Source organism: Oxyura jamaicensis, chromosome 8 (assembly GCF_011077185.1).
Source record: "Oxyura jamaicensis isolate SHBP4307 breed ruddy duck chromosome 8, BPBGC_Ojam_1.0, whole genome shotgun sequence".
Classification (NCBI taxonomy): Eukaryota; Metazoa; Chordata; class Aves; order Anseriformes; family Anatidae; genus Oxyura; species Oxyura jamaicensis.
This window is the reverse complement of record NC_048900.1, coordinates 12,276,434-12,300,630: the sequence shown is the minus strand read 5'-3', so window position 1 is coordinate 12,300,630 and position 24,197 is coordinate 12,276,434. Positions and strand designations below refer to the sequence as shown.

At 45.8% G+C, this 24,197-nt stretch overlaps 1 protein-coding gene across 5 annotated transcripts in view; it reads left to right on the top strand.

The window, feature by feature from the left end:
* The window catches only part of TNN (tenascin N), a 36,714-nt gene extending 15,332 nt beyond the window's left edge, over nucleotides 1–21,382 (top strand). For 3 of the 5 annotated variants that reach the window (XM_035332543.1, XM_035332542.1, XM_035332545.1), the window contains 16 exons: nucleotides 1,698–2,153; nucleotides 3,076–3,447; nucleotides 5,606–5,869; nucleotides 6,740–6,925; nucleotides 7,440–7,529; nucleotides 9,098–9,361; nucleotides 10,605–10,868; nucleotides 11,644–11,907; nucleotides 12,698–12,961; nucleotides 15,190–15,320; nucleotides 15,840–15,972; nucleotides 16,804–16,955; nucleotides 18,383–18,479; nucleotides 19,155–19,322; nucleotides 20,000–20,163; nucleotides 20,697–21,265. In XM_035332543.1, coding sequence (XP_035188434.1) covers nucleotides 1,742–2,153; nucleotides 3,076–3,447; nucleotides 5,606–5,869; nucleotides 6,740–6,925; nucleotides 7,440–7,529; nucleotides 9,098–9,361; nucleotides 10,605–10,868; nucleotides 11,644–11,907; nucleotides 12,698–12,961; nucleotides 15,190–15,320; nucleotides 15,840–15,972; nucleotides 16,804–16,955; nucleotides 18,383–18,479; nucleotides 19,155–19,322; nucleotides 20,000–20,163; nucleotides 20,697–20,843 — 3,372 coding nt within the window. In that variant the 5' untranslated portion in view covers nucleotides 1,698–1,741 and the 3' untranslated portion in view covers nucleotides 20,844–21,265. Of the gene's footprint in view, nucleotides 1–1,694; nucleotides 2,154–3,075; nucleotides 3,448–5,605; nucleotides 5,870–6,739; nucleotides 6,926–7,439; nucleotides 7,530–9,097; nucleotides 9,362–10,604; nucleotides 10,869–11,643; nucleotides 11,908–12,697; nucleotides 12,962–15,189; nucleotides 15,321–15,839; nucleotides 15,973–16,803; nucleotides 16,956–18,382; nucleotides 18,480–19,154; nucleotides 19,323–19,999; nucleotides 20,164–20,696 lie in introns of all 5 variants that reach the window. The other 2 variants (XM_035332544.1, XM_035332546.1) reach the window with 2 other exon arrangements.
* Nucleotides 21,383–24,197: the final 2,815 nt, after the last annotated feature.

The window sequence follows — 24,197 nt, the reverse complement described above, 5'->3', positions numbered from 1 at the left end:
AATAACATGACTGCTTAGTAAGTTGCATATGGTGGCATTTTGGTTTTGCATCCTGTGAGATGAAATTCAAAGCTTTTAACCAAGTATAGCACCTTCTGTACAGACTGACACCATTAATGCCAAAATTCAGTTTGTAAGGTGGAATAAGCTAACAAATAAATTTAGATTTCTAATTTTATAGTTTATCCTTCCACCCTCTGTTTGTTCAGTTTCTCCCTTCCTGTCATTCTTGTGCAGAAAGTATTCCTTTCTGAAGTCCAAAATTCTTCTGCGGTTAACAACGTAAAAGTTTTACAGCAAGCAGTTTTGTTCTTGCTGAAGACTTTACCTGCAGACTTTAACCTAAATCTTTGGGCTTCACTTTTGACTTTTAAATGTCAATGCAGTTCAACAGTAGTATTTATTTTTAAGTCTTAGTTCTGATATTTAACCAGCCTGAAAAAAGCTCTTTTTATTTATATCTGTGGGGTAGGAAAGAAATAATATTTTTGAAGTAAAAGTACAGGAAAACAAATGGGTTTACAGCTTATCCTCACCACGTATTCACAGAGCTGCTCTAGTAGCTTCTAAATGAACCTTGCCATTGCTGAGATAACACATCAGATATTGAGTCAAAGCAAAATAAAGTTCAGGTTCCCCAAGCAGAGCCAGTGTTCAGGTACACAAATTCCTAACAAGTCAATTTAAATGGAGGAAATGTTTAAATTCCCCCAGTGCAGGTAACGGTGTAGGCTATGTACTATACTGGGTGAGGAGGCTGGGTTTCATTTCATGCATCATTTGAGTCCCACAGCTAAAAACCAATAATCTAAAGGGCCTTTTTGAAGTGACGGACTAAGTCAGAGGTAATCAACATGGGAGCTTGAAGCTGCAGGTAGCCAGTTCAGATGTCTGTCAGGACGGTTGTACCAAAAGTGAGCATTTTGAGAGACTTAATGGCGTGAGGTGAGGCTCCGAACCAGGTGTCCTCAGCTCCACAGAAACCTTTTTTCTGTCTCCAGCAGGCAGAGGCAGAGATGGGGACTCTAAGACTAGGGCTGGCACTGTGTCAGGTGCTGTGCTGTCAGGCCCTGTGCTGAACCTGGCGCGTCTGGAGAACCACAGGCTGTCGGGAGAAGGACATGCATGTCTGACACTGCGGTGCAGATTGGCATGAGTCATTTTCCAGCTGCAAGCAGTCGTGTATTTTATGCCAGTGAAAGCTGTTCTGTGTTCCCACTGCCCTTAGCTGACCTCAGGAAGTGCTCTACTTGTTGTAATGAAAGATAAATGACAGTTCTCTGAATTTTTCATGGACACAGCATCACCATAGTTGTCAAGCTTCTACTTGAAAACCGTGCAAGCTGAGGTGCTGCTGGAGATCACTCACCATGGCCTGCCAATTGGTAATCTGGATCACAGCTAGGAAACTGATTCCGTGGCTGTTGTAACTGCAGGGGGATGAGAAGAGCTATGGTGTAATTAATAATTGCAGAGGACTATGATATTAAGTGTCATTTGAGAATTGCAAGTTTAAAGCTCCTAGTCAGGAGTTCTAGAAGCCCTTTTGCTTCTAATTCATCCAGCATGACTCTTTCCAAGGTGCTGACCAACCTAGTACTGAATCAGGACAAAGTAGAGAAGTTGTCTTCAAAAAAAAGTCATGAAACCCAGCTTTATGACCACATTTCTTACATTTTTCTTCTTCTTGAAAGTAGCTGTGCCATTTGAGGGATCAGTGCTTCCTCTGAAAACCTGCTGGATGGATTTCCAGAGCTGGTTTGCCTTCCCAGTTGGGGTATTGCTGTGTTGTGCTGTTCAGACATCTGCTGCTCAACTTCCTGCATCTGACAACTGCACCAGCAATGGTCAAAGAATATCCTTCAGCCACTCGTACAAGATTGACCTGCCAACGTCCTCCCAGATCAAGGTGGAGGCAGATCCATTGCAGCATGTGGACAACAGTGAGGTGCAGCTAGATCCTGGGGAGGCTGAGGAAAACGAAGAGCAGAATATCATCTTCAGGCACAACATCCGTGTGCACGCACCCAAAGGGGACTGTGAAACTCTGGCCCACATCAAAGGTCTGCTTGAGAGGATGGAGAAGCTGGAGAAAGAAGTGGCAGAGCTGAGAGGAGTCTGCAGCCCTCAGAAGTGCTGTGGGGGAAGCCAAGGTACCTAACAATTGCAGTATCTGTTTTTTTCTCCCCCATATAGCCTGTTTACCTCAGATCTGGGGACTGGAATCCATCTGTAAGGGGTTATGGAGGTTCCCTGGGAGTGAAATGCTTGAGTCCTGCAGATGGAGTGGTGCTCGGGGTTCTGTGATGTGAAAAGAAATCTGAAGGTCCCAAAGTGCAGTAGTATGCACCACTTCTGAAACCAGTGCAAGGGAAATCTCTCCAGGCATCTCCCAGCAGAGCTGATGTAGATGGGAGGATTCAATGGAGGAATTTTGGGGTAGGGGAGAATAGAAGATGGAGGCCCTTTTTGTTACTGTCTTTCCTTTCTCATTTCTGCCTCCAGAGTTTTGCACTTGCTGAGAACTGTTAGCTTTATTTCTTCCTTGATACCTGACTAAAAGAAGAGCAGAGTTTCTGGTGCTGATGTTTTGTGGCAGCCACTGGCTCTGCCTGCAATCCCAGGCTTATACAGCACAGCCTATAAGAAAGGATTTAACAAACTGGTGTTGTTTGAGGAATGGGTACATGGAGAAGTGCTAAGTCCTTGAATACATGGAAAACAAACAAACAAACAAAAAAACCCAGACTTATAGCAGATGGGAATAATGTGCTCTCCATCTTTATAGTAACAGTTGTGAGCTTCAGTTACAATCAGGAAGACTGAGGTTAGAGGCTGTGAAAAGCTTTCTAATTTATTGTTTGGTGTGTCTGTGGAATCTACACTGCTGCTGACTCTGGACAAATGCACTGGGAAAGGCAAGAGCGGAGCTGGTCACTTTTTGGATGAGGGGCGGGGAGGCCGTGTGATGTCTTTCCCTTTAGTGGCCTTGAACACACCTTCTCATTGCTCATGTTCCTATTTTTTTCCCTTTTTTTTTCTTTCACCTGCGTGCCATCCTGGTGCTCTGGGCAGGCATCTCTCCCTGCAGTGGCCACGGGACGTTCCTCTACGAGACCTGCAGCTGTAAGTGCTCCGAGGGCTGGGAGGGCAGCGACTGCTCCCGCCCCACCTGCCACTGCCACGGCCGTGGGCGCTGCGATGGTGGGAAGTGTGTCTGTGATGAGCCTTATTTTGGTGAGGATTGCAGCCAGCAGCTCTGTCCAGAGAACTGCAGTGGCAATGGGATCTGTGACACGGCCAGAGGGGTCTGCCAGTGCTATGAGGAGTTCACCGGAGAGGACTGCAGTGAGAAGCGATGTCCTGGGGACTGCAGTGGCAACGGGTTTTGTGACACAGGAGAGTGCTACTGCCATGAGGGCTTCTTTGGCCCTGACTGCTCCCAGGGTAAGACAAGCTTGTGAGTTATTTCTGCCTCCTTTCTTTCATTCTGAGTTTCCCTTTTTCCCTCCCTGACAACTGGGCTAATCCCATAGGCAAGCCAAGCCTGGAGTCACCATGTTTCTCTCCAAGTTCCTGCTGGGATTGCACTCAAGGACTGCTGAGTGGTCCATATCCTCAAGAATTGCCTGGAAAACATTTCTGAATCAGGGAAAGGAGAAAACACAGGTTAAAGCACAAACCTACCTATGTGTAGCAGCTGAAGGAGAGAGCAAAGCTGTCTACAGACCCTGTAGTTAAAGAGGGAACCAGAATCTGTTCCTTGATGTACAAGTGAGACAATAAAAGGTAAAATCATGCTTGCTGCAGTGTGTGCTGCTTGTCGGTAAGGTAGTTGACTTGGTAAAATGTTAGACAATATATATAGAGAGTGTTTAAATAGCCACCCTTTGAAATGAGGTTTTTAGGAGACTTTCTTACCCTGATGTATTGTTACAAGGTGGTGGCATTTGCCTGAGAAGGCTGGACTGAGCTCGCCTGCATCCAGCAGTCTTTGCTTAATGCTGGGTGTCTCGGTGCCAGTTCTGAAAAAACTATAATCTCCCTATAACCACAAGGTGATTCTCCAGGCCTTAGCACTCAGTCTTTTGCCCTGGAAGCCACTTTTCTTTCTCAGCACATCACTGCTTAGTCTAATATTTCACAGCTCCTCGGGAAGGAGAGGTAAGTAACAGCTGCACACTGCGCAGCAGCTGGTGTTCAGCAGGGGTGTGCAGTGACCTTACTGGCAGGTCTTTAATGCTCCTTGTCATCCTTCACCTCTCAGACTTGACCTGTCTGCTTAGACCTGTCACCTTTTATACAGATTACCAGCTCAAATTCTTCACCCAAACGAGTGCTCTGCATGAAAACTTCACTCTTTCTACCCCTTCTGCACTAGAGACTTTTCTCCATGGCTTCAGCATTCTTCTCTCCTTTCAATAGACCAGAATTTGCTGCTCAAGAGACAGCAGCTTTATAAAGGTGGAGAGCCCCTCTTCAAGGGGCTGGCTGCGTTATCTTCCTTACATGACGCCTTCTTTTTACAGCCTGTGAAAGCAGTTTCTGGTCTCTGAATATGCGAGTGAGCAAGTGCTGCAGAGCTAATACATGCTGTGTAATCCATTTTGCTGTTCTTGAGCACGATGCCTCCATTCCTGCTTATTTTAAGTCGGGAGTCAAGTGGTTCTCATGTTAGTGTCTGTAGCCAAGCGCTCCTCTCCGATAGTTGTCAAATTGCCCTTTCTGTTCCCATTGGGAGTAGATTTCTGCATCCTGGGACACTTAAACTGAGCACTGTTTTTGTGTATGTCTCAGATCATGAAATGATGTATCTTGTACATTGCCATGGTAACTGGAATGTCTGAACATCTAGATTTTACTGTCAAGCTTGCAACAGTATAATTAATGCCTTGCAAATCCTTGCAAAGGAGAAGCAGAGGACAAAGACACGTTGAACAGGAGGTATTGACTTGTGCTCTTCTGAGACTTTTTGTTTACTGACCACTCCAAAATACTGCTGTGGGATATTTGAAGGTGAATAAAAGAGCAGTTTAAAATGAGGGTATCCTTTAAAAAAAAAAGGGGTGGGGGGGGGGGGGGGAAAAAAAGTGGTTTGGTATCTCAGCACAATATTAGTTTAATCAAGAAGTCTGTGTTTGATGCCATAATCAGAAAAACAGGAAGGAAAACACAGAGGGACTCCTGGCTGCTCCCAGCAGAGCAGGGATCCTGATGAGCGCTGTGTACGCTCTCAGCCCAGCACTCAGTCTATAAATGTGCTGCTTGTTTCTTGCTCACTTAGGCCATTAGGGCCTCAGTCTCCTTCTGGAGGTGAAGCTGCCAGATGGGGAGAGATTGATGAGCGCAAGCAGAATGCAAGACGGATTTCTGGCACGTCCCACAGCTACCCATCCTCCTAATTCACCTCGAAGTGAATCAGTGGTGTCTGTGATGATCCCTTTCACTTAAGGCCAGGAGCTTCTCTGCACATCTCCTGGGTTTTGTACAGCCCAGGAATTATTTTCCAGTCCATAAAAGGAATAATTAAATAGTGACTTTCTCATTCAGACAGACAAGGAGGTGAATGTTTGCTCTACAGATGGATGCTTTCTTTCTCTTCTAGTGCTTGCTCCCCAGAACCTGCGCTTGCTGAACACCACAGAGGACTCGCTGACTGTCAGCTGGGATCAAATGATTGATGTGGATAATTATCTCATTAGCTATTACCCAGCAGAACATGAGATGTTGGTGAAACAAGTTCATGTGCCCAAAGAGCAGCTCAGCTATGAGATTGTGGGTCTCCACCCCAGCACCACATACAATGTCACACTTCACCATGTAAAGAAGGGGATTACCAGTGAGCTCAAGCATCTAGAAGCAAGCACAGGTAGGACCTGACAGTCTTTTTCTTCAGAGTCAAGCCCTGTAGATCTTTAAATTTAGTTTCAAGCAACTAGAACAAATGGTTTGACTTTGCAGGTCTTCAGCATCCTGTCTGAATGCTGAAGAGCAGTTTCTCTTCCCAATCCCAGTCACAGTTTTCTGTTGTTCTCTTCTAGAGAATCTGTCTCTAGATCTGTGTTGCTGGAGCTGAAAGTATTGCAAATTTCCTCTCTCTCCTTCTATCTTGTCCAGCTGGCATTGACACCTCTGAATTTCAGGGAATCCATGATGTTGCCCGCTGCAAGGAGCAGCAATGAAAGCATGCAAAAAGGCAGCATGTTATTAAGACTAGCGTACTGTTTGACTAGTTTAGTTGAAGAAGGGACTTCAAAGTAGGGAGGACGTCATTTCTGTGTACTCATCTGCCAAACATGCCTGCAGCAGCAAGTTTTCCTCATAGTCTCTTTCCAGGACTGAATGAACCTGATGTTACTGAGAACAGGAGGTTGCATGTGGAAAGACTGTATTTGAAGCAGTCTCTCTAGAAATGAAATGCTATTTTATTAGCAGCTGATAGCGTGCTGGCTGGCTGCCCTTGGCCAAAAGTGAAAAGTTGGGTTGTTTTGACTTTTTTTTTTTTTTTTTTTTATAGCACAATAGGTGGGAGCTGAGAGACAGAAAGCTCTTGAGTTGGCATGTTATCATGGATAAAACTAAGCCTTTTTAAATACTTATTGTACTGTACTGATGTAGGTCTTCAGTTTGGCTGAGGAAAATGTCTCAGGTCTAAGAGCAGGCAACTGGGGAGGGAGGAGGACCTTATAGTCACCTTCTGATGCTGCTTCCTCCTGGCACACTGCTTTGTCCTTTCCAGTCCCATCAGCACTTAGTGCCATCTGGATGACGGAGGAGATGGAGCACTCCCTAGAAGTGGAGTGGGAGAACCCACCAACAGATGTGGATTATTACAAGCTGAAGTTCAGATCCCTGGTGGAGATGGATGAGAAGCAGGTTGTGGTGCCCAAAAGCAGTGACCCCAAGAGCAGACACATCATGACTGGTGAGTACTTGTGACTATTCCAAACTGGGGAAAGACAGGGAGAAGTGGTAGGAGTGATTGATTTTGGTCATGGTCCTGAGGCAGTTCTTTTCTCTCAAGTGTTCTCCTTTACCTTCTGAGCACTGTAGGCCAGAGTAAGATCTACTGGGATTCCCCTATACCATAATAACAGGTACCTCCACAAGGAGAAAGTTTCTGTGCCCTATGGATAACAGGTTTAAAGGCATTCAGCTTTAATTCTGTCCTTGTTAGAAATAGAGCATATTCTGTTTCAGAGCTGGGAATACAGATGTTAGAGAAGTCCTCACTTGCTGTAGTCAATGTAGACCCTAATGGCAAGGCTGGAGTGCTACCAAGGCATTCTCAAGCTGAATGGAAGTTCAGATAGAAATCCACGTTTTACTTTGATCTCTGCTGTAAACTTAGAATTGGGTAGACTAAACAAAATAGATTTGTTTAAGAAAAAATACTGTCCTTCCTACTTGTTGGTAATGCTCCCTTTTGTTCTTTTTAGGCCTGAAACCTGGCACGGAGTACGAGGTCACTGTCATACCTGTGAAGGATGGTAAAGAGGGGAAACCATCCTCAGTGAGTGGCAAGACTGGTAGGTGGAAAGTTTCTTTTATGCTAATGATGTTACTGCAGGGCTCGGGGACAGTTCAAGGTTGTGAAAGGTACACAGTTGACTGCAGTATGCATGAAGAAAGCAGCCAGTGGTACTTATGTCTTGTTTAAGCTTGTCTATGCAGTTTATTAAACATTAAGCCAAGTCTTAGCTCAGTCTTTTGCCTTGGTTTTAAGCTTACAGTAACTTTACCCTTAACTGGAAAGGAGCTCAGAGCCAGGCCCAGCAGTAACTCTGAGTTTGCTTGTTCATGCCTTCCCTACTCAGACCACTGACAATTTGATCTTGCTGAGACCTAGCACACAATTTCCAATCCGTGTATGGCTACTGCTGCTGACTGCTTTACAGCTGTTAGCTGCTGGTGATTTGTCTGGCCTCTGAGCTCAGGAGCAATAAGAAAGCGGATAAGTTCTTCCTTCTTGTATTCCCTGGCTCCAGCATTATTTTTCTGTTCACCAGGCTGTGAACTGAACAGTAGTGGATATTTTTCTTATAAATGGCAGCACAGTCATTCCAGACCTGTATGTTTAAGCAGGTCTGGAAAACCTGTTGGTTCTTTGATGCTTCAAACTCTTCAAAATTCTTCACGCTCCCTTTTGCAATACAGTAACTAGCTCAAAAACATTCTGCCATGTTTTTGAAGTCTTATTCTACCTGTAAAACACTGGAAACTCTGAAAATCGATTTTTCTTACAAAAGGGAGGGTGAGTGGCATCCAAAGACTGAAAAATGCCAAATCAGGCCTGACATTCCTGAGTAAATTTTTCCATTAAAAATAAATTGATGTAAGACAACAAACCTACAGCCTCTCCACTCTCATTTTAAGGCTGTGCTTCTTGCACATAGATTCTGATTAGTTGGAACTCCTATGAGTTAGGGTTAATGATCCTTGCGGGTCCCTTTCAACTCAGGGTATTCTGTGATGGTATGATTCTATGAACACCCTTTGCTCATGTTTTCAAGCTGTTTTTCACAAACGTGGGGGCAGGAAAACTTCCTGAAAATAAATAAATAAAAAATTCCCAATGAATAATCCTGCTCATTTTCTTACATAACCTCTGAAATTTAGGGCTAAGACAAATACCAGTTATTGCAAGAGCCCACGCTAAACATCGCCTAAAATAGCTATAGTCTGGGGAATTCTGAGAGACAGGTCTGCAGGGTAGGCAGAAAGGAAGGAGTAACAAATGGCTGACACCAGAGACCCAGAAAGGGTGAGTGCTGTGAGGAGGGCAGGCGTAGAAGTAATGCTAGAGTCATTACCTTGAAGAAAGTGAGGCAAGAGGACTGTAAGGTCTTCCTACAGAACGTAATGGAACCTTTCATCTAGAAGGTGGAAAAATCTTGGTTTCTTCCTACCTTGACTATTCTGGTTCCTCACGGATGCCTCTTTCTTGAGGGGCTGTAGGAGGAGCCTAGATGACTGTGTTATAGCTGGCTAGAGCAGCAAGGCAAAATGAAGGAAATGTGTACTTGCTATAACAGGTATAGTTGTGGTTTAACTTGGATGGTGTTTCCTAATCTTGCATTTCAAAATGTTATCCCAGGAATTGATAGCCCAACCAATGTGGTGACAGACCGAGTGTCGGAGGATACAGCCACTGTCTCATGGAATAATGTTGAGGCTCCCATAGACAGGTACATGGTGAGATACACTTCAGCTGATGGGGACATCAAGGAAATAGAGGTGGGCAGTGAAAACAGCATCATCACCTTACTGGATCTGAAGCCAGGCATGGAATATATCATCCACATCTGGGCAGAGAAGGGTCCCCAGAGGAGCAAGAAGGCCAGCACCAGAGCTGTGACAGGTAAGTTGCAGCAGCAGCAGGAGGAGGGAGCTAGGTTTGAATTTCAAACTCAATTTATTGTTACTTGTTTCAGTACAGCTTCTGCATTGCATAGGTTTTTAATAAGGCAAAAATTTCATGTCATTTTTACCAATGTGGCTGAACAGGTCTCCAGCTTAGGAGAAGGTTCTTCCTTTTGAGTCCTGTTATGGATCAGTTATTGACAGTTGTGAGAGCAGTGAAACACAGCCAAAGCTAAAGCCTTATCACTGGAATATGTAATTCCTCCAAGCTGTTCTTTGGGTGACTCTTGTGACCTTGCCCAGCAGTACTGTGGGCTCATACAGGTTTTGCACAGTCATGACAGAGTGTTTGTTAAAAAGGAAAAGCAAATGTATTGGTATCATGGCATAAGGTAAGAATCGTGGGGAATCAAGTCTCCTGAACAGGATATTTGGTCACTGTCCCCTGGTGGCAGGGAGCTTCAATTGCAAGGATGCTTGCTGCAGCATCTGCAGCTGGATTGGGAGACTCCTTGAAGCACTGTTTTGCGCAGTTTTCATAATTCAGCCAGCCATGTGGCCATGCAGGAGCAGTTTCTATCCACTGTTTGCAAATGTCTTGCCTGTGCAATTTGCACTTCTGTGGCAGTGTACTGGGTCTGTGTGGGCTGCTGCAGGGAAAGTTAACTCCATCCCAGCCAGACCCCGTACAGCCCAGTACAGTGGCTGTGGTGGAGTTCAGCTGCCTAGCAAGGTAAAACCACCACAGGCAGGCATTACCAAGGGGAATGTTTGGGGTGCTCCATTCAGGATGTTTAAGCAGATAAGGTCAGGTAAACATAACGGGTCAGGAATGGTAGGACTTGCAAGCTGTTAGCCACCTTGTTTTATTTACCTTATTCCATATCCAAGAGTAAAAAGTGATTTGGGTCCACAAATGGGATATCCAATGGGATTTACTTAAGCATTGGTTATTTGTACTGTGTGATCAAAACATGGTTTGTAGCAAAAGAGAAAACTTGCATTGAATTTGTTGCCAGTTTAAGCTGGAGGAAAAGCAAGGAAGCTTTTGGATGTTTTAGCCTTTTTTAGGTCTCTGCACACAGAATCATTTCCCGAATCTCATCTGTTTTTCAAATATAATTGATAGTCTAATAAAACATACTACCTCTGCCTATAAAACTTATGTTGTCTTAAAATTTAGACCATTGTGATCACCACAGTACTACACTAAAACTTCTAATAACTACTTCTGCTTATAGAAATCGACAGCCCAACTAAGCTGTTGACTGACCAAGTGACAGAGGATGCAATTACTGTTTCCTGGAACAAAGTCCTGGCCTCAATAGACAGATACAGAGTGAGTTACACATCGGCTGATGGGCATACAGAGGAGATAGAAGTGGAGAAAGACAAGAATGTCACCATCTTAGCAGGACTGGAGGCGGGCATGGAGTATGTGATTCGTGTCTGGGCAGAAAAGGGAGAACAACAGAGCAAGAGGGCCAGCACCGAGGCTGTGACAGGTAAGAGGGCAATAGGGTGAATTAAGAGCATAAGTGATAACCCAGGTTTGCCTTAGTGCTGAATAAGCCCATCCCAAGGCAGTTTCACAATAGAGGGAGATTCAAGCTTAGCAGATCCAGTCTTTAGGTTAATGCATCTTGCTGTGAAATCCATTCAACATTATCACAGAGACACCCTAATTACCTGTACATACTACAAATAGGCTATGTTGCAATTACTAGTAGGGATTAGTGGTCTTCACATGTGAAAACAATGCTATTCTAGCACCTCTCATGTATTTGTATAGTCTTATTTCAATTTGTTAATTACTTTATCCTTTTTGAAGGGATAAGTTCCTTTTTGCAGGTGAAGAAATTGGAGTGCAAAGAGATTAACAGCATGCAGGATGTCTTTTCTTGCAATAGGATGATTAATCCTAGTTCCTCAATTGTTCTTACCATATTGTTTCTCTGTCTGTGGCCAGTCCCGGTTAAGAAGATGTAGTGGTTTGCCCAGAGTGAGGGTTGTTGGTTTATACCATTGTAGAGCTGAACGTCTGTATCCGTTACAGGCAGTTGTAAGCATTTACAATACCCATGCTCTATGTCAGGGACTTGCTGAAGGGAGGTGGGTAAGTGTGCAGCTGGGTCATCCTGGTCTCCTTAACAAAAGGGAAAAAAAAAAAAAAAAAGCAGTCCTGTAGGTGAGGACTCCTGGAGTCTCCTCCAGGAGTCTCCTGGTGGCCCAGCACAGCCTGACCGTGACAACTTGTGTTTTTAACTTTTCACTCTGCAGATATTGACAGCCCCACTCACCTGGTGACTGATCAAGTGACAGAGAGCACAGCCACTATCTCCTGGGGCAGGGTCCAGGCTCCCATAGATAGGTACATGGTGAACTATACCTCTGCTGATGGTGACACCGGGGAGATAGAAGTGGGGAAGAACAAGACTGCCACAACTCTGGTAGAACTGAAACCTGGCACTAAATATGTCATCTACCTCTGGGCAGAGAAGGGAACCCAGCAGAGCAAGAGGACCAGCACTGAGGCAGTGACAGGTAACTCAGGAGAATCTCTGTGGTACTCCACAACACTGTGATGTGAAGGTGATCTGTGTTTCTGGCCTGTTGCAGAGCATATGCTAGACAGCAGTTCGTATTGTGGTTGCCTATGATGAGAAAACATCCATGTTCCAGGCACCTTCAGGTAGAAAGCTTCAGATAGAAATGGTGTCTCCCCTTGAGTCAAGAGGAAAAATGCTAATTGCTTTTAGGAACCAACAAGTGAACTGGTCTGTTAGTTCAGAAACTATCAGACCAGCGCAAGCTTCATTGTGCTTTAGTAAAGCACTGTGGTCCTCACTTACCAGCATGGTCTGTTGATTTTGGTGTCCAGGTGTGGCTGAGTGCTGCCTGGCGGTATATACTGCTGCTGTTGAACCTTGCTTAAACTTTGGGTGGTTCAGTTATTGATAAACACCATTCTTATTAGTGGCACTGAACCTGGGCTTGGAAGGGAATGCTCCCATCTTACTCATCTTCTATAACATGAAAAGGTAGAGAATTGTCTGAGCCCAGAAGTCTCTTAAATATCTGTAATTCACTTAATATAATGAAGGCTTTTGCTCACAGGAATTGGCAGCTTAGCCAGGCTGAAGACTGACTGACTGGCAGCTTCCTGGGAATGGGGGGTAGATGGGGCAGGACACAGGTCTCACTATCCCGATTAACTTGAAACCAGACATGGTGTACACCATCTGTATCATGGGGCTTTAGAAAGCAAGAGCTTTAAAGAGCAACGTGTGTCTTTCAGTTACTCATGCTTTATATTCCTCACTTTATTTCTTAGAAATTGACAGCCCGAAGAATCTGGTAACTGACCAAGTGACAGAGGACTCAGCCACCATCTCTTGGGATAGTGTCCAAGCTCCCACAGATAGGTATATGGTGCGCTACACTTCTGCTGATGGGGACACCGAGGAAATGGAAGTGGGGAAAGCCAAGAGCACTACAACTCTGACAGGACTAAAATCAGGCATGAAGTATACCATCCATCTCTGGGCAGAGCTGGGAAGCAAGCAGAGCAAGAGGGCAACCACGGATGCACTGACAGGTAACTGTGGGAGGAAGGGAAGAGAACTAGGGTAGAAGAACCCCATTCTCTTGTTATTTTACATTTTATTATCTCTCATTGCATAACTGTGTAATGAAGATCCACAGTGGCAAACCCATTCTGGAGATAAGTGCGTGATTATAGCCTGGTAGAGCAGAGACTATTACAGGCCGCGATAGAAGAGGCAGATGTCGTAACACAGGAGTCGTGACAGCTGAGTACTGACCTTATTTCACTTGTCCTTAATCAAAAGTGTGCAGTGCTTTGCATGCTGCTATTGAGCCTAACAGTAACAGAGGTTTAACATCCAAAAGTTAAACTGTCTTACATTCAGGGACAGTTAAAAATAATGGCCTGACTCATGACCTTAGGCTGGTCCTAGGAGACCACAAAACAGGCTTAAATCTGTCCTGTTCAGTCAGCCATAAGGATTATGGTGTTCTGGGAATATTTCAGGGTCACTCCATATCCATTGGCCTTGCTAACGTATGTTTTCTTAGTTTCTGAGTCAAGCTGGTGTGAGATAAAAGAGTTAAAGCTTAGACTTGGGGCAAGATGCCAGACAGTTCCCCAGTGCTTACAGAGGTTGAGGGCAGCTGATGGGGAAAAATGAAGATCTGTTGAGGCCAAAAGCCCAAGCCTGTCAGGAAATGGAAAAATCAGGGAGAGTTTCAGCAAATTGAAGTGTTCTTTTTTTGAACTAGAATGTAAATGGATGCACTTGGAACTTTCACAAGAAGCAAAACTGCCCAGAGAGGGAATGCATTTAGCATCAGTAGGGATATTTTTTATATATCTGCACATTTTTTTCCTCTTAATAACATATTTCAAAAAATGACCCCCCTGATAAAACAGTCCAACTTCTGATGAAAAAAAAATACATTTCTTAACTCTAGGTGATGGTTGGTTATTCCCTATCATTAAAACAGGTGGTAGCAGGGAGCTATTCTGCAGTAATATCCTGCAGCTGTGGAAATTGCTGGCCTTCAGGAATAGTGCTGTCAAATCTGAGGATTGTCTCTAAGGCTGCAGTTCCCCTCACTTGGTTTTTCTAATGGATTTGGTACCTTTTAGCTCCCTCTTCTGTCCAACAGGAGGTGTACATGGAATGAGCACCTCTAAGATTTCTGAGTCATTTCATTTAAAGCAACTGTGTAGTAGTCTCACATATCAAGAATGAGTTCATTAATAATGACCTCATGCTTAACTTAGGAACCTATTGAATGGTGGTCTTGAGTTATAACGGATAACCTGTGTTTTGAACAATATGCGTGACTTCAGAGTTCTGTCATTTCCTCGTGTTTGGTATTTTGATTTTTTCTCTGTTTTTATATCTTTGTTAAGTGGTAATCCTGTATACACAGAATCCAGAGAATCCACAGTGCTCTGCTCTTCTTGTTTATCTAAAGACATGGCTTGGCCTTGTCTTCCTCTCTGGCCTTCTCACAACTCTAATATTTCATTGTTGCATTATAATCCTTGTTACCATTGTCCTCCTAACGCTCTCCAAGGTCTGAGAAATGTTGATGCCTGGTTTATAGAGACAAGAACAGAATCAAAGGGCAAGTTAAATGGCAGGTCCATTGTCAACCACAGAAATCTATGGAGGAGCAGGGAATTGTGCTGAATTACTCAGCTGTAGTTTGCCATAAACTCAGGCATGCTTCAGGGTTGGAGCGCTCTTCCCTCAAGGCCAGCACTGCCCACCAAGTACCCTCCCTCTAAAACTTGGAAGGCCGTATGAACCTACTGCTATTTTCTTCAAGATATTCCCCAAACACCAGAATGTAGCAAGCATAGGATGAAAATTTGCGAGAGGCTGCTTCCGTTAGTGTTAGTTCTAGCTGAGCTTTAGAAATTTGCTTTTATCATTAGGGAAGCACTAGAGCCCTGTTGTGGTTATCTCATAAGACAGATGCTTTTTGACACTTGCTGTGAACTGCCTTTTTCTCAGGCTTCTCAGGCAGGTGGAGCAGGAGCTCCCAGGCTTGGGAGTCTCTGTACAGTTGAGCCAGTTGCAGGGCTACAAAACACCCCAAGTCGGATCTATAACACACCTTGCCATGGTTGGTTTAGGCTGCTTCTTGCTAGCCATGAACTTCACCGAGTAACTTCTGTAGTTCCCAGGTAACAGGATCAGGCATTGAGAGCTCTGCCCAGGCTCTATGATGGGGTTGCTGTCTTTCATTTATGCAAAGGGACTTGAATCTTCATTTCTTTTTCAATAGAGATTGATCCTCCCAAGAACCTGCGCGTATCAGATGTGACTCGGTCTACTGGTGTAGTTACCTGGACTCCTCCTGCAGCACAGATTGACGGCTATTCTCTGACCTACCAGGGTCAAGATGGTGCCAGCAAGGTACGGTGAATTTCTCACCCCTGCAGAACCCACTGAGATCACCCCTGTGGTTATAGGCTCTGCCAGTTGGATCTTGTGGGTTTATGGACCACAGGGGGACAATTCTGAGGGGGAATCTACGCTATCCATAGCCTGGGGAGGCAGAGCACAAGGAAGGAAACGTGTTGCTGTCAGGAGCAGAAGCTGTGGAGGGACTTTGTGACAGTGCAATGCCTCTTCCCAACAGATGTTCAGGGTGAAGAGAACAGGTTTGCTACTTCAGTTTGCTTTTCTAACATGGAAGAGCAGCACTCAGCAGGGATAAAGTAACAGTGTCGTAACAATGTTTCTTGAGACCCTGCTCCAATTCTTCCTTCTGAGGAAACAGACTCCACATCTCAATGGTATGCAGCCAGTGTGTGCCTGTCTGAACTCTACAAGAAAAGCCCGTAAATAGATTCAGAGTGTGAGGCACTGTAGTCCAGAAAAGCTAAATGCTATTCAAACTTGGGCTGATCTTCAGTCTGTTTTATTTGGCAGGCAGTGCAGCTGGGTCCTAGTGAACAACGGTTTGTGCTGGAAGGACTGGAACAAGGAGCAAAATATACTGTCTTTGTGATGGCCTATAAGGGAGACCGCCAGAGCAGAAAGACAGACAGTACCTTCTCAACAGGTAGGATCGGGCCTTGGTGTTGCGCTTTTCCCTGGGCTCTGCAGCTGTTGTGTTTTACGGTAGAGGTCAGGGATGGAATTTCTGTTCTACAGTTCCACTGGGAAACTATGTGATCAGAAGCAAGCCATCTACTGAGTCAACAGCTTGTCTTCTGGCTGATTGTCTGTTCTAAGCCACACCATCTGGAGGCTTGGAAACACAACAGGATGGAGCAAGTGGAGATTGCCCACATTGGTCAGTGCTGCTGGCAAACCTTGCTGGCCAAGGGCAGGACAAAGCCTCCTGGTGAGCTGCCAGCGGGCAGAAGAGATGATGATAAGCTAGGGATCTTTCTGCACCATTCTTGTAATAATAGGGTGCAGTATAAGTACTGTTGTGGCACTGGGCAGCTGCCTGGGTTGTTTTCAGAGATCAGGATATGTACACCAGGATGACAGCAAATCACACACAATCTCACGCCAGCTTGATGTGGGAGTCTCTTGTACCATGCCAGTCCTCACAGAGGCTGCCAATTGTGGACAGGTTGTGAGATGCAGAGAAAATAAACTCCCTGATTACTGGCATTCCCTCCATCACAGGCAAGGGCTCCTTGTCCTGCTCTCACTGTGACCCAAGACGGCATCTCTTGCAGCCTCTAGTGGCCCCATCCACATGCCAGCTCCCAAGCAGCGGGGAAGGCTGCCTGCAACTACCTGCCGGTGCAGCTGGGCACTTCCTTTTCTTCTCATCCCGAACCATTGTCTGTAGGAGATTCCTCAGGGGGTGAGATGCCCGCTCCAGCTTTATGGCCTGCCTTGCTGATGTTCTGTCTTGACCTCTCTGTTCTCTCAGTTAGCTTCCTCTACCCGTATCCAGCAGACTGCAGCCAGACGCAGCAGAATGGAGACGCCCCGAGTGGCACGTACACCATTTACCTCAATGGAGACAGCAGCAGGCCGATGCAGGTGTACTGTGACATGACCACCGATGGAGGCGGGTGGCTAGTGAGTGATTCTCTGATTTTTATTTTTTTTTTAATGAATGTGATCTAGCGAACCTCATACTGGGCTTAGCTGATGCTTTTTCCTCAGCTGCCCTGCTGTGTTTCAGATCCTGCCTTGATGTAGTAGCAATGTTTTAGGAAGGGAGGTGGATGTTGATGGATAACCCTCAGACAGACAGTAGAAAAGCTGTGAGAGGCTGAGTGGCTCAAAAGCTTGACGGGGGATGCTGGACTTTTCATTACTTGGTCATGAGTGTGACTCAAGGCTTATATTGTTGCTGATTGAGGGTAATCACTGAGTTATGGCAGTTTAACATGCTACCTCTTGCCAGTTGGGGCACAGGGGTAGTTGAGGATGCACTCAAGTCCCTTTGAAAGACAAGTTAGTACAATTTAGCTTAAAGATCTTTTGTAATAAATTGACTAAGCTGGATTATCTCATCTTGACCACAGTATAAGGTTACATGTATGGACAGTTAATGCAGTTCAGCTGGTGGTAATATTTTAAATGCTAGTACTGTGAGCACGCACCCAGACTCCGACCACACAGTGAGTCACTCAAAGGAAGTTGGAGGGAGAACACAGGCACTTTGAGGTGAGGAATTTGTATAAGGGTGAAATACCATATCTGAGATTCTCCCTAAATGACCAAATAAAATATCTTCATTCCCTTCTTCAACTTCTATTTTCAGTGATAAGTGATTTTCTCCACTGAAACAAATTGTCCTGCTGATTCTGGTGAAGTTTAGAAACCTAAAAGTACCTTTGTGTCTTGTCCATAAGCCTGATTTGCCCAAGTGTTGAGATCACATGGGGATTTGTAGGATCCTTGCCTGCAGGGATTGGCAGAAAAGTAAATTGTAAGATTTGTACAACTGAGTATTCACCCCCAGGTGTTTTTTTGCTCTATGATTTCCTTAAAGGAGGCTATAGAGAGATGGAGATTGGTGTCTTTTCCCAAGCACTAAGTAAGAAGACAAGAGGAAATGGACTTAAGTTGTGCCGGGGCAGTGTAGATTGGCTATTAGGAAAAAATTCTTCACTGGAAGGGTTGTGAAGTATTGGAACAGGCTGCTCAGGGAAAGTAGCGGAGTCACCATCCATGGAGGTCTTCAGAAAACATGCAGGTGTAGTGCTTGGTGACATGGTTTAGTGGGGGACTTGGCAGTGCTGGGTTAAAGGTTAGACCAGATGATCTTAGAGATCTTTTCCAATCTTGATGATTAAATGATTCTTTGGAGTCAGAAAATGAAAACGAATGCATGTGTACCCTGATAAGCTGCAGCATACCATTAGCTAGATTTGTCTGTTCCCGAGCACTTCACCTTTCAGAGTGTATTTGAATCACGATGAGGATTTCTCACCCCAATACTCTTTGTCTCTCCTCAGCCTGCTGTAAACTCTCACTCAGCAATTCTTGCTTTGCAGGTGTTTCAGAGGCGGAACACAGGCGAGCTGGATTTCTACAAGCGCTGGAAAAATTATGTGGAAGGCTTTGGAGATCCCACTGGAGAATTTTGGCTTGGTACAGTACAAGGGTGTTACTGGTGAAGAGCTGAAGATTAGCTTTGTAGAAGCATCTAAATGTTGAAATACCCAGGCCCTGCTGAGCCTTCAGTCCTCACCTGTCAGCTTTTGTGTCTTCCCTGGAAGTGCCAATGAAACACTGAGGATCTGTAAAGGCCTGTTAAGTCTTTCCACTGACATGTTTGGGGTTTGGGGTGGTCCCAGAGCAAGCCAAACTCTGGAAATGTTTATTTCAGGCTTGCATGCTCCTATAAGAGGAGAAATAAAGAAATTACACTGATGAAAATGTAAAATCCAGGGTATTATACAAAACCTAGTGTGCTCAGTCATTTTTGTTAGCTAGCTCTGCTTGGATCAGAGAATCCAGCCCTAAATAGGTCAAGGTCTTTGGAGCAAGAGTCTTTAAATGTTCTTGGAAAAATAATGTTGCACAGCCTGTCTTGTGCTGCTTTAAGCTGTTTTTTTTTTTTTTTCTTTTTTTCTGACTATGCTATCTCTTGCCAGAAAATGGGGTAAGACAGCATAAACTTGGCAAAATGTCATGACAGCATCATGCAGGGAAGGAGGCAGGCAGGAAATAGCTGATTTAACCAACATGGTCACAGGGTGAGATTCCAGGACTGCAAAGGTGAACAGGCTTTTCCCTTTTAAAAGTATTTTTTCTTCCCTCTAGGTCTTGACCAGCTGCACAATCTCACAGGCAGCGGCCCCATCCACTATGAGCTGAGGGTGGATCTGCGGACAGCCAATGAGTCTGCCTACGCTGTCTATGACTTCTTCCAGGTTGCCTCTAGCAGAGAGAGATACAGGCTGTCGGTGGGGAATTACAGAGGCAATGCTGGTGAGGAGTGCCTGTGACTTGTGCTCTCTCTGCTTCACACGGGAGTAAATGCTGGGGCCTCTGTGTTGGTTTTGCCAGTAGCACGGCAGCTCGTTAGGGCAGGTTAGATTGGATGTGGCTCATTTTGAGGAGAGATGTCTGTACTTCCCAGGAGGACTGAGGAGAGTGTGCCCACATGTCTGTCTCCTGTTGAGGATGGGAGAAAGTTGCTCTTTTGCTGGGAAGAGAGCTGCTCTGTGACCCAGAGAAACACCAGCCGAACTGGCAGACTGTGAAGCAGTTCCATGAGATAACCTGTGCCCATGGGGGAGCAACTGCTGGGGCTCCCCAGCTGAGAAATGCAAAGAGAACGCTTTTTGTTCAGAAGGGGAGCTTGCTCAGCAGTAATATCTATCCTGGTGCTGGCTTCTGCCACTAGCAAATCCTTACCGTTGCCATTGTGTCCATAGTCTTCCACTTTTTAATCTCCTGCTGCCCTAAGATCTAGATCTTCAGCACCAGGGGACCCAGCCCTTGGACATGGCCTCTAATAGCAGCCAATCAGAAATTATTCTCCAGCCCCATCCTGCGTTGTTGCTTTTCCCCTGACAGGCCTGCTTTGTTCTGCCTGATATAAACCCTCAAGCTGAGCAACTGCACTCCCTTATTCCTATTCATGTCTGCAACCCTTCCCTTAGGGGATGCCATGACCTACCACAACGGCTGGAAGTTCACGACGTGGGACAGAGACAACGATGTGGCTCTCAGCAACTGTGCTCTGACACACCATGGCGCGTGGTGGTACAAGAACTGCCACTTGGCCAACCTTAATGGGAAATACGGGGAGAGCAAACACAGTGAGGTGAGTGGCAGATCTCTGTGTGAGGGTCAGCTCTTCTCTCTAGCCTTAGGAAGACCCACAGAGGGTGGGGGCTGCAGCAGGACAGATTGCCAAGGCTCTTTTAACTCATTTCATGTGAAAGGAAAATGATCCATAAGGAAGCTCATGGTGTTATTCTCCCTCGATCCAGAGGGTTTGAGCTCACAGCCTCCTGATTTGTGTGGTGGGTGGAGATAACGGAGGTGGAGCTGTCTTGATTCACAGGGGAAGAGAGAAAAGAGCAAGTGCTTTCAGTGCATGCCTTGATGTGCATCTTATTGTACAGGCTGATTTTGTGCTTGAAGACAGCTCAGTCGAGTTGGGTTCCAAACCAGACAGATTTATTTTGTATTAGGAGTGTCTGGAAAACTGATTGCAATTACAGTCAAAATCTGGTGAACAACAGCATCTCTGTTTGTGGGGGAGTTAAATGGTATTGGGGTGGAGGGAGAGTGGCAAACTCCTAGCACAGATCTGCATGCTTTAATGAAAGGCATTCCTTGGTCTTTTCCCAGGGGGTGAATTGGGAGCCGTGGAAGGGCCATGAGTTCTCCATCCCTTTTACTGAGATGAAGATCCGTCCTCAGTCTTCTAGTAATGAGTCAATCCTTGGGAGGAGGAAGAGAACTCTACAGGGAAGGAGGAAGAAGATCAGGGCTTAAATTGTCCTCTGTGCAGGACCCAAAAATTATGATTTGGTATTTCTTAACAAAGTTAGGTTTGGATGACTTTTTCCAACACTTTGGAAGCAACTGCTGACCAACTTGCCCCAGAAGGCTCTGTGTCTGCAGCCCAGCCTGCTTCCAGCCTTTGGAGCTCCCGATGGGTGATCTGTCAGAGATCGGGAGGGGGCTCACTGGGGGCATTGGCCTTGTAGCTTCCGTGGTTGGCTAAACGTGACAAGGACCTGCTTGATCCAATGTATGCAACTTTTATGAATTGTGCATAAAACAAATGTTAATACATGCTATTGTTTCTTAAAACCCAGCTTGCTGACTCCTCATTTCTCTGGTGCCATCCACTTCAGACTTCAACAAAAATAAATTTGATCCCACTGAAAAATGAAAGCTCCCTACATTATACCAGAGAGAGCTTTCCTGGGACAGTCTCCTCTCCTTCTCTTGGTCTGTAGTCCTCGTTTCCTTTCCCCTCATCTTCTGGGGCACAGCATTCCTTTCTCTTCCTCCAGTCAAACTGCTGGGTTTTGGGAGACATTGTCAGACTGCTAGCAGGGCTCGTTAACCCAGGCCAAGTCTGCAGTCTGGGTTCCTCAAACTCCAATGTCAAATCTTTCCAAGTAAAAATCCTGCTCTGTTTAGTTTGTCTCTTCTCGTCTCCCAGTCAGATGAAAAGCCTGAGGAGACATGCAGTGAATTAATGTTCACGCTCCCAGATGATGCCCAGAAAAAGGTGAGACTGTGAGGGCTACATTCCTCCAAGCTCTTCCTGCCATCCCAAACCTCTACATAATGCTTGCCTGATACAGACCATGAAGAAAATTCTCTATGCGACTGTTCCATCTGCTACCCTCTGATTTTTCATTAGCACTGTGGGTAGCCAGTGATGCTGAAATCGTATCGCTTATCATCCAACCCTAAAATGAGCATCTTGGAGTTAAACTGATCCTGCACGCTCTCCCTTGGGCTTTCCTTTCAGGCTGTCTGCAGATTCAGGTGGGATCCAGCATCTGGTTTTGCGTTTGGCAGCTTTTTTTCTTCACAACAATAAAGGTGAGTTTTGCTTTCTTGGCCTGAGCGGTTATGTAAATTCTGGACCACCAGCTACAGCCAAGGAAGAAGTAAGTCTGAGCTCACCAAACGATGTTTGCTTAAAGGCTTGCTTGTCTGAGCAGAGTGGAACGTGATTGTCCTGTGTCTTAGTGGCCTCTTCTATCCCAGTGCTAAGCTGAACAGCATGTTTTAAAGAATCTTTCTCAGACTGTGGGGAAGCAATAAAATTGCAAACAAAGGAGGTCTTAAAATACTTCTGTCTTCTTTGCTTTGGGTGGTAGAATTATTATTCAATTTAAACTAAGCTTTCTTTACAGAGGTGGAGCAATACCCAGGCCTATAGCATTGCCAGAGCTATGTGGGAAAACTGGCACCATAAAAATTAGTCCTTTGGAGTCTGCTCCAGAATGGAGACGGGGACTATGTGATCTCTTCATGACTTGATACTGCAAAGCAATTAACTGCTCTGTGGCTGCTGGGACCTGGCTGAGGAGAGCTAGCCAGAGAGTTGTCTCAAAGGTGAGCTCTAAATTCTTTGTACTGCTTTCATTTCTGTGTTGCTTGTGGGGGTGCGCAGGGGCAGGCAGAGACTCAGCTGAGCTGCATGAGGATATCCAAGCCCTCCCCCCCCGCCATATGAGGGAAGGGAGTATTGGAGGGAGGAGAGGAACGGAAAATTGCACTTGAAGTGTTTTGCAGCTCTTTGCTAAGAACATGAGAAAAGGACATGGGAAAAGGAGGGAGATTCTTTCTTGTGCTGAAGTGATTCCTCACCATCGTGCGCTTGTCTGCATGAGAGGACAGGTGTCACTGGGATGGTCAGTTTAAAGGGCATGGTGTAGGTGTGAGGCAGGTGAGCGAGGGGGACCTGAGGACTAGCCTTACGCTCAGTTACTCTAAAAGCAAGTGTATGTTCTAAAAAGCAGCAGGTATGACTGCTCCCAGCAGCTCTTCCCTGTGCAAACCACAGAGGCAAAACCTCCTCCAAAGCTGAAACTTACTTGGGAGCAGGCAATATTCTCTTAGGAGGGCTGAGCTTTGTATCTCAGAGCTAAAGGCAAGTGAGGCACCTTGTTAGCAGTTTCTGAGGTGGCATTTACTTTTCCCTCCTAAGTATGGGCCCTCTCCTTCACTCGGAAGGGCAGTCACTGGCAGCTGCTAGAAGAGCGATGTGGAAAGTCAGTATTTCCAAACAGCCACGGGATGGCAACCTCTCTTCGTGCTAGTTTAGGAGAACGTGTGCTGTATCCAGCTGGCCTGCATGGAAAGACCTTTTTGGGGTTAACCAATCTGTATTACAGCTTTAGAAGCTCAGACTGTTCCAATAACACGATTTCTTTGCCTGCAGGAGCTGGTTGGTCTGCTTTGAAGGCTTGGGCTGCTTGGGGTAGTCCCATAAAAATTTCACATCCTCTTACTGCCCTTGTTTTGGGGCTATACCCAGCCCTGCAGTGGTTGTGCCTTAGGGCCAGAACAGCTTCTCAAAGCTTCTGCCTTGCAAATTTTGTGGACAGTGAGGTCTGCAGTGTGCCCAGGGCAGAACTTCATAACCAGAAGGGTGCACGGCCTTGGCATCGCTGGCCTGATGGGGACTGTGCTGTTGATGGCTGTGCCAGGACCCATCTGCTGTGTTATGTCGGGCTCAGCACAGCCACTGCTGCTGTTGGCGCCTGGAGGGCTGAACTCTGCATAATGCAGCTGTGCGGAGGTGGTGGAATCCTCACCCATTTCTCCAGGTGTCCCCCCCACTTCCCAATGGTGTAATTCAGCATTCACTGGGCTAGGGAGAAAGAAGACAGGAGTGTCTCACTGCACCAGGCGCTTGCTTAGCAAGCAGCCATGCTGCATTTGGTCCTCGCCTCTGTTGGCTGAAGAAATAGCAGAACACTCGATGAGAATCCAATTCTCCCCTCCTAGTGGTGTTTCAGGAGCATGTGGGGCAGTTTTGGCACCCCCTCAATCCCTGGACTGCTCCAGATTAAGGGACGATCAACGTGACCCCTTCTCCCCCCATCCCTGGGTGCAGATTTTGTTTTTGTTGCCCTGGAGGGGGAACTCAGTGCAGCCCACCACGCCGTTTGGGGAAGCTCTGGTCCTGCTGCATGCCTGGTGCAGACAGCTGCGAGGAGCTGCAGACACCGTGAAATACTTGTCTGATGAAAATCAGCTGGGGCTCACTGTGTGCTGCAGACCCTCCACAAGGAAAAAAAACAAACCCTCTCTACAGCTCAAAATGCTGCTTTTCGTCTTCCCGCTACTTCTTGCCCTTGGGGAGAGGAGCTCAAC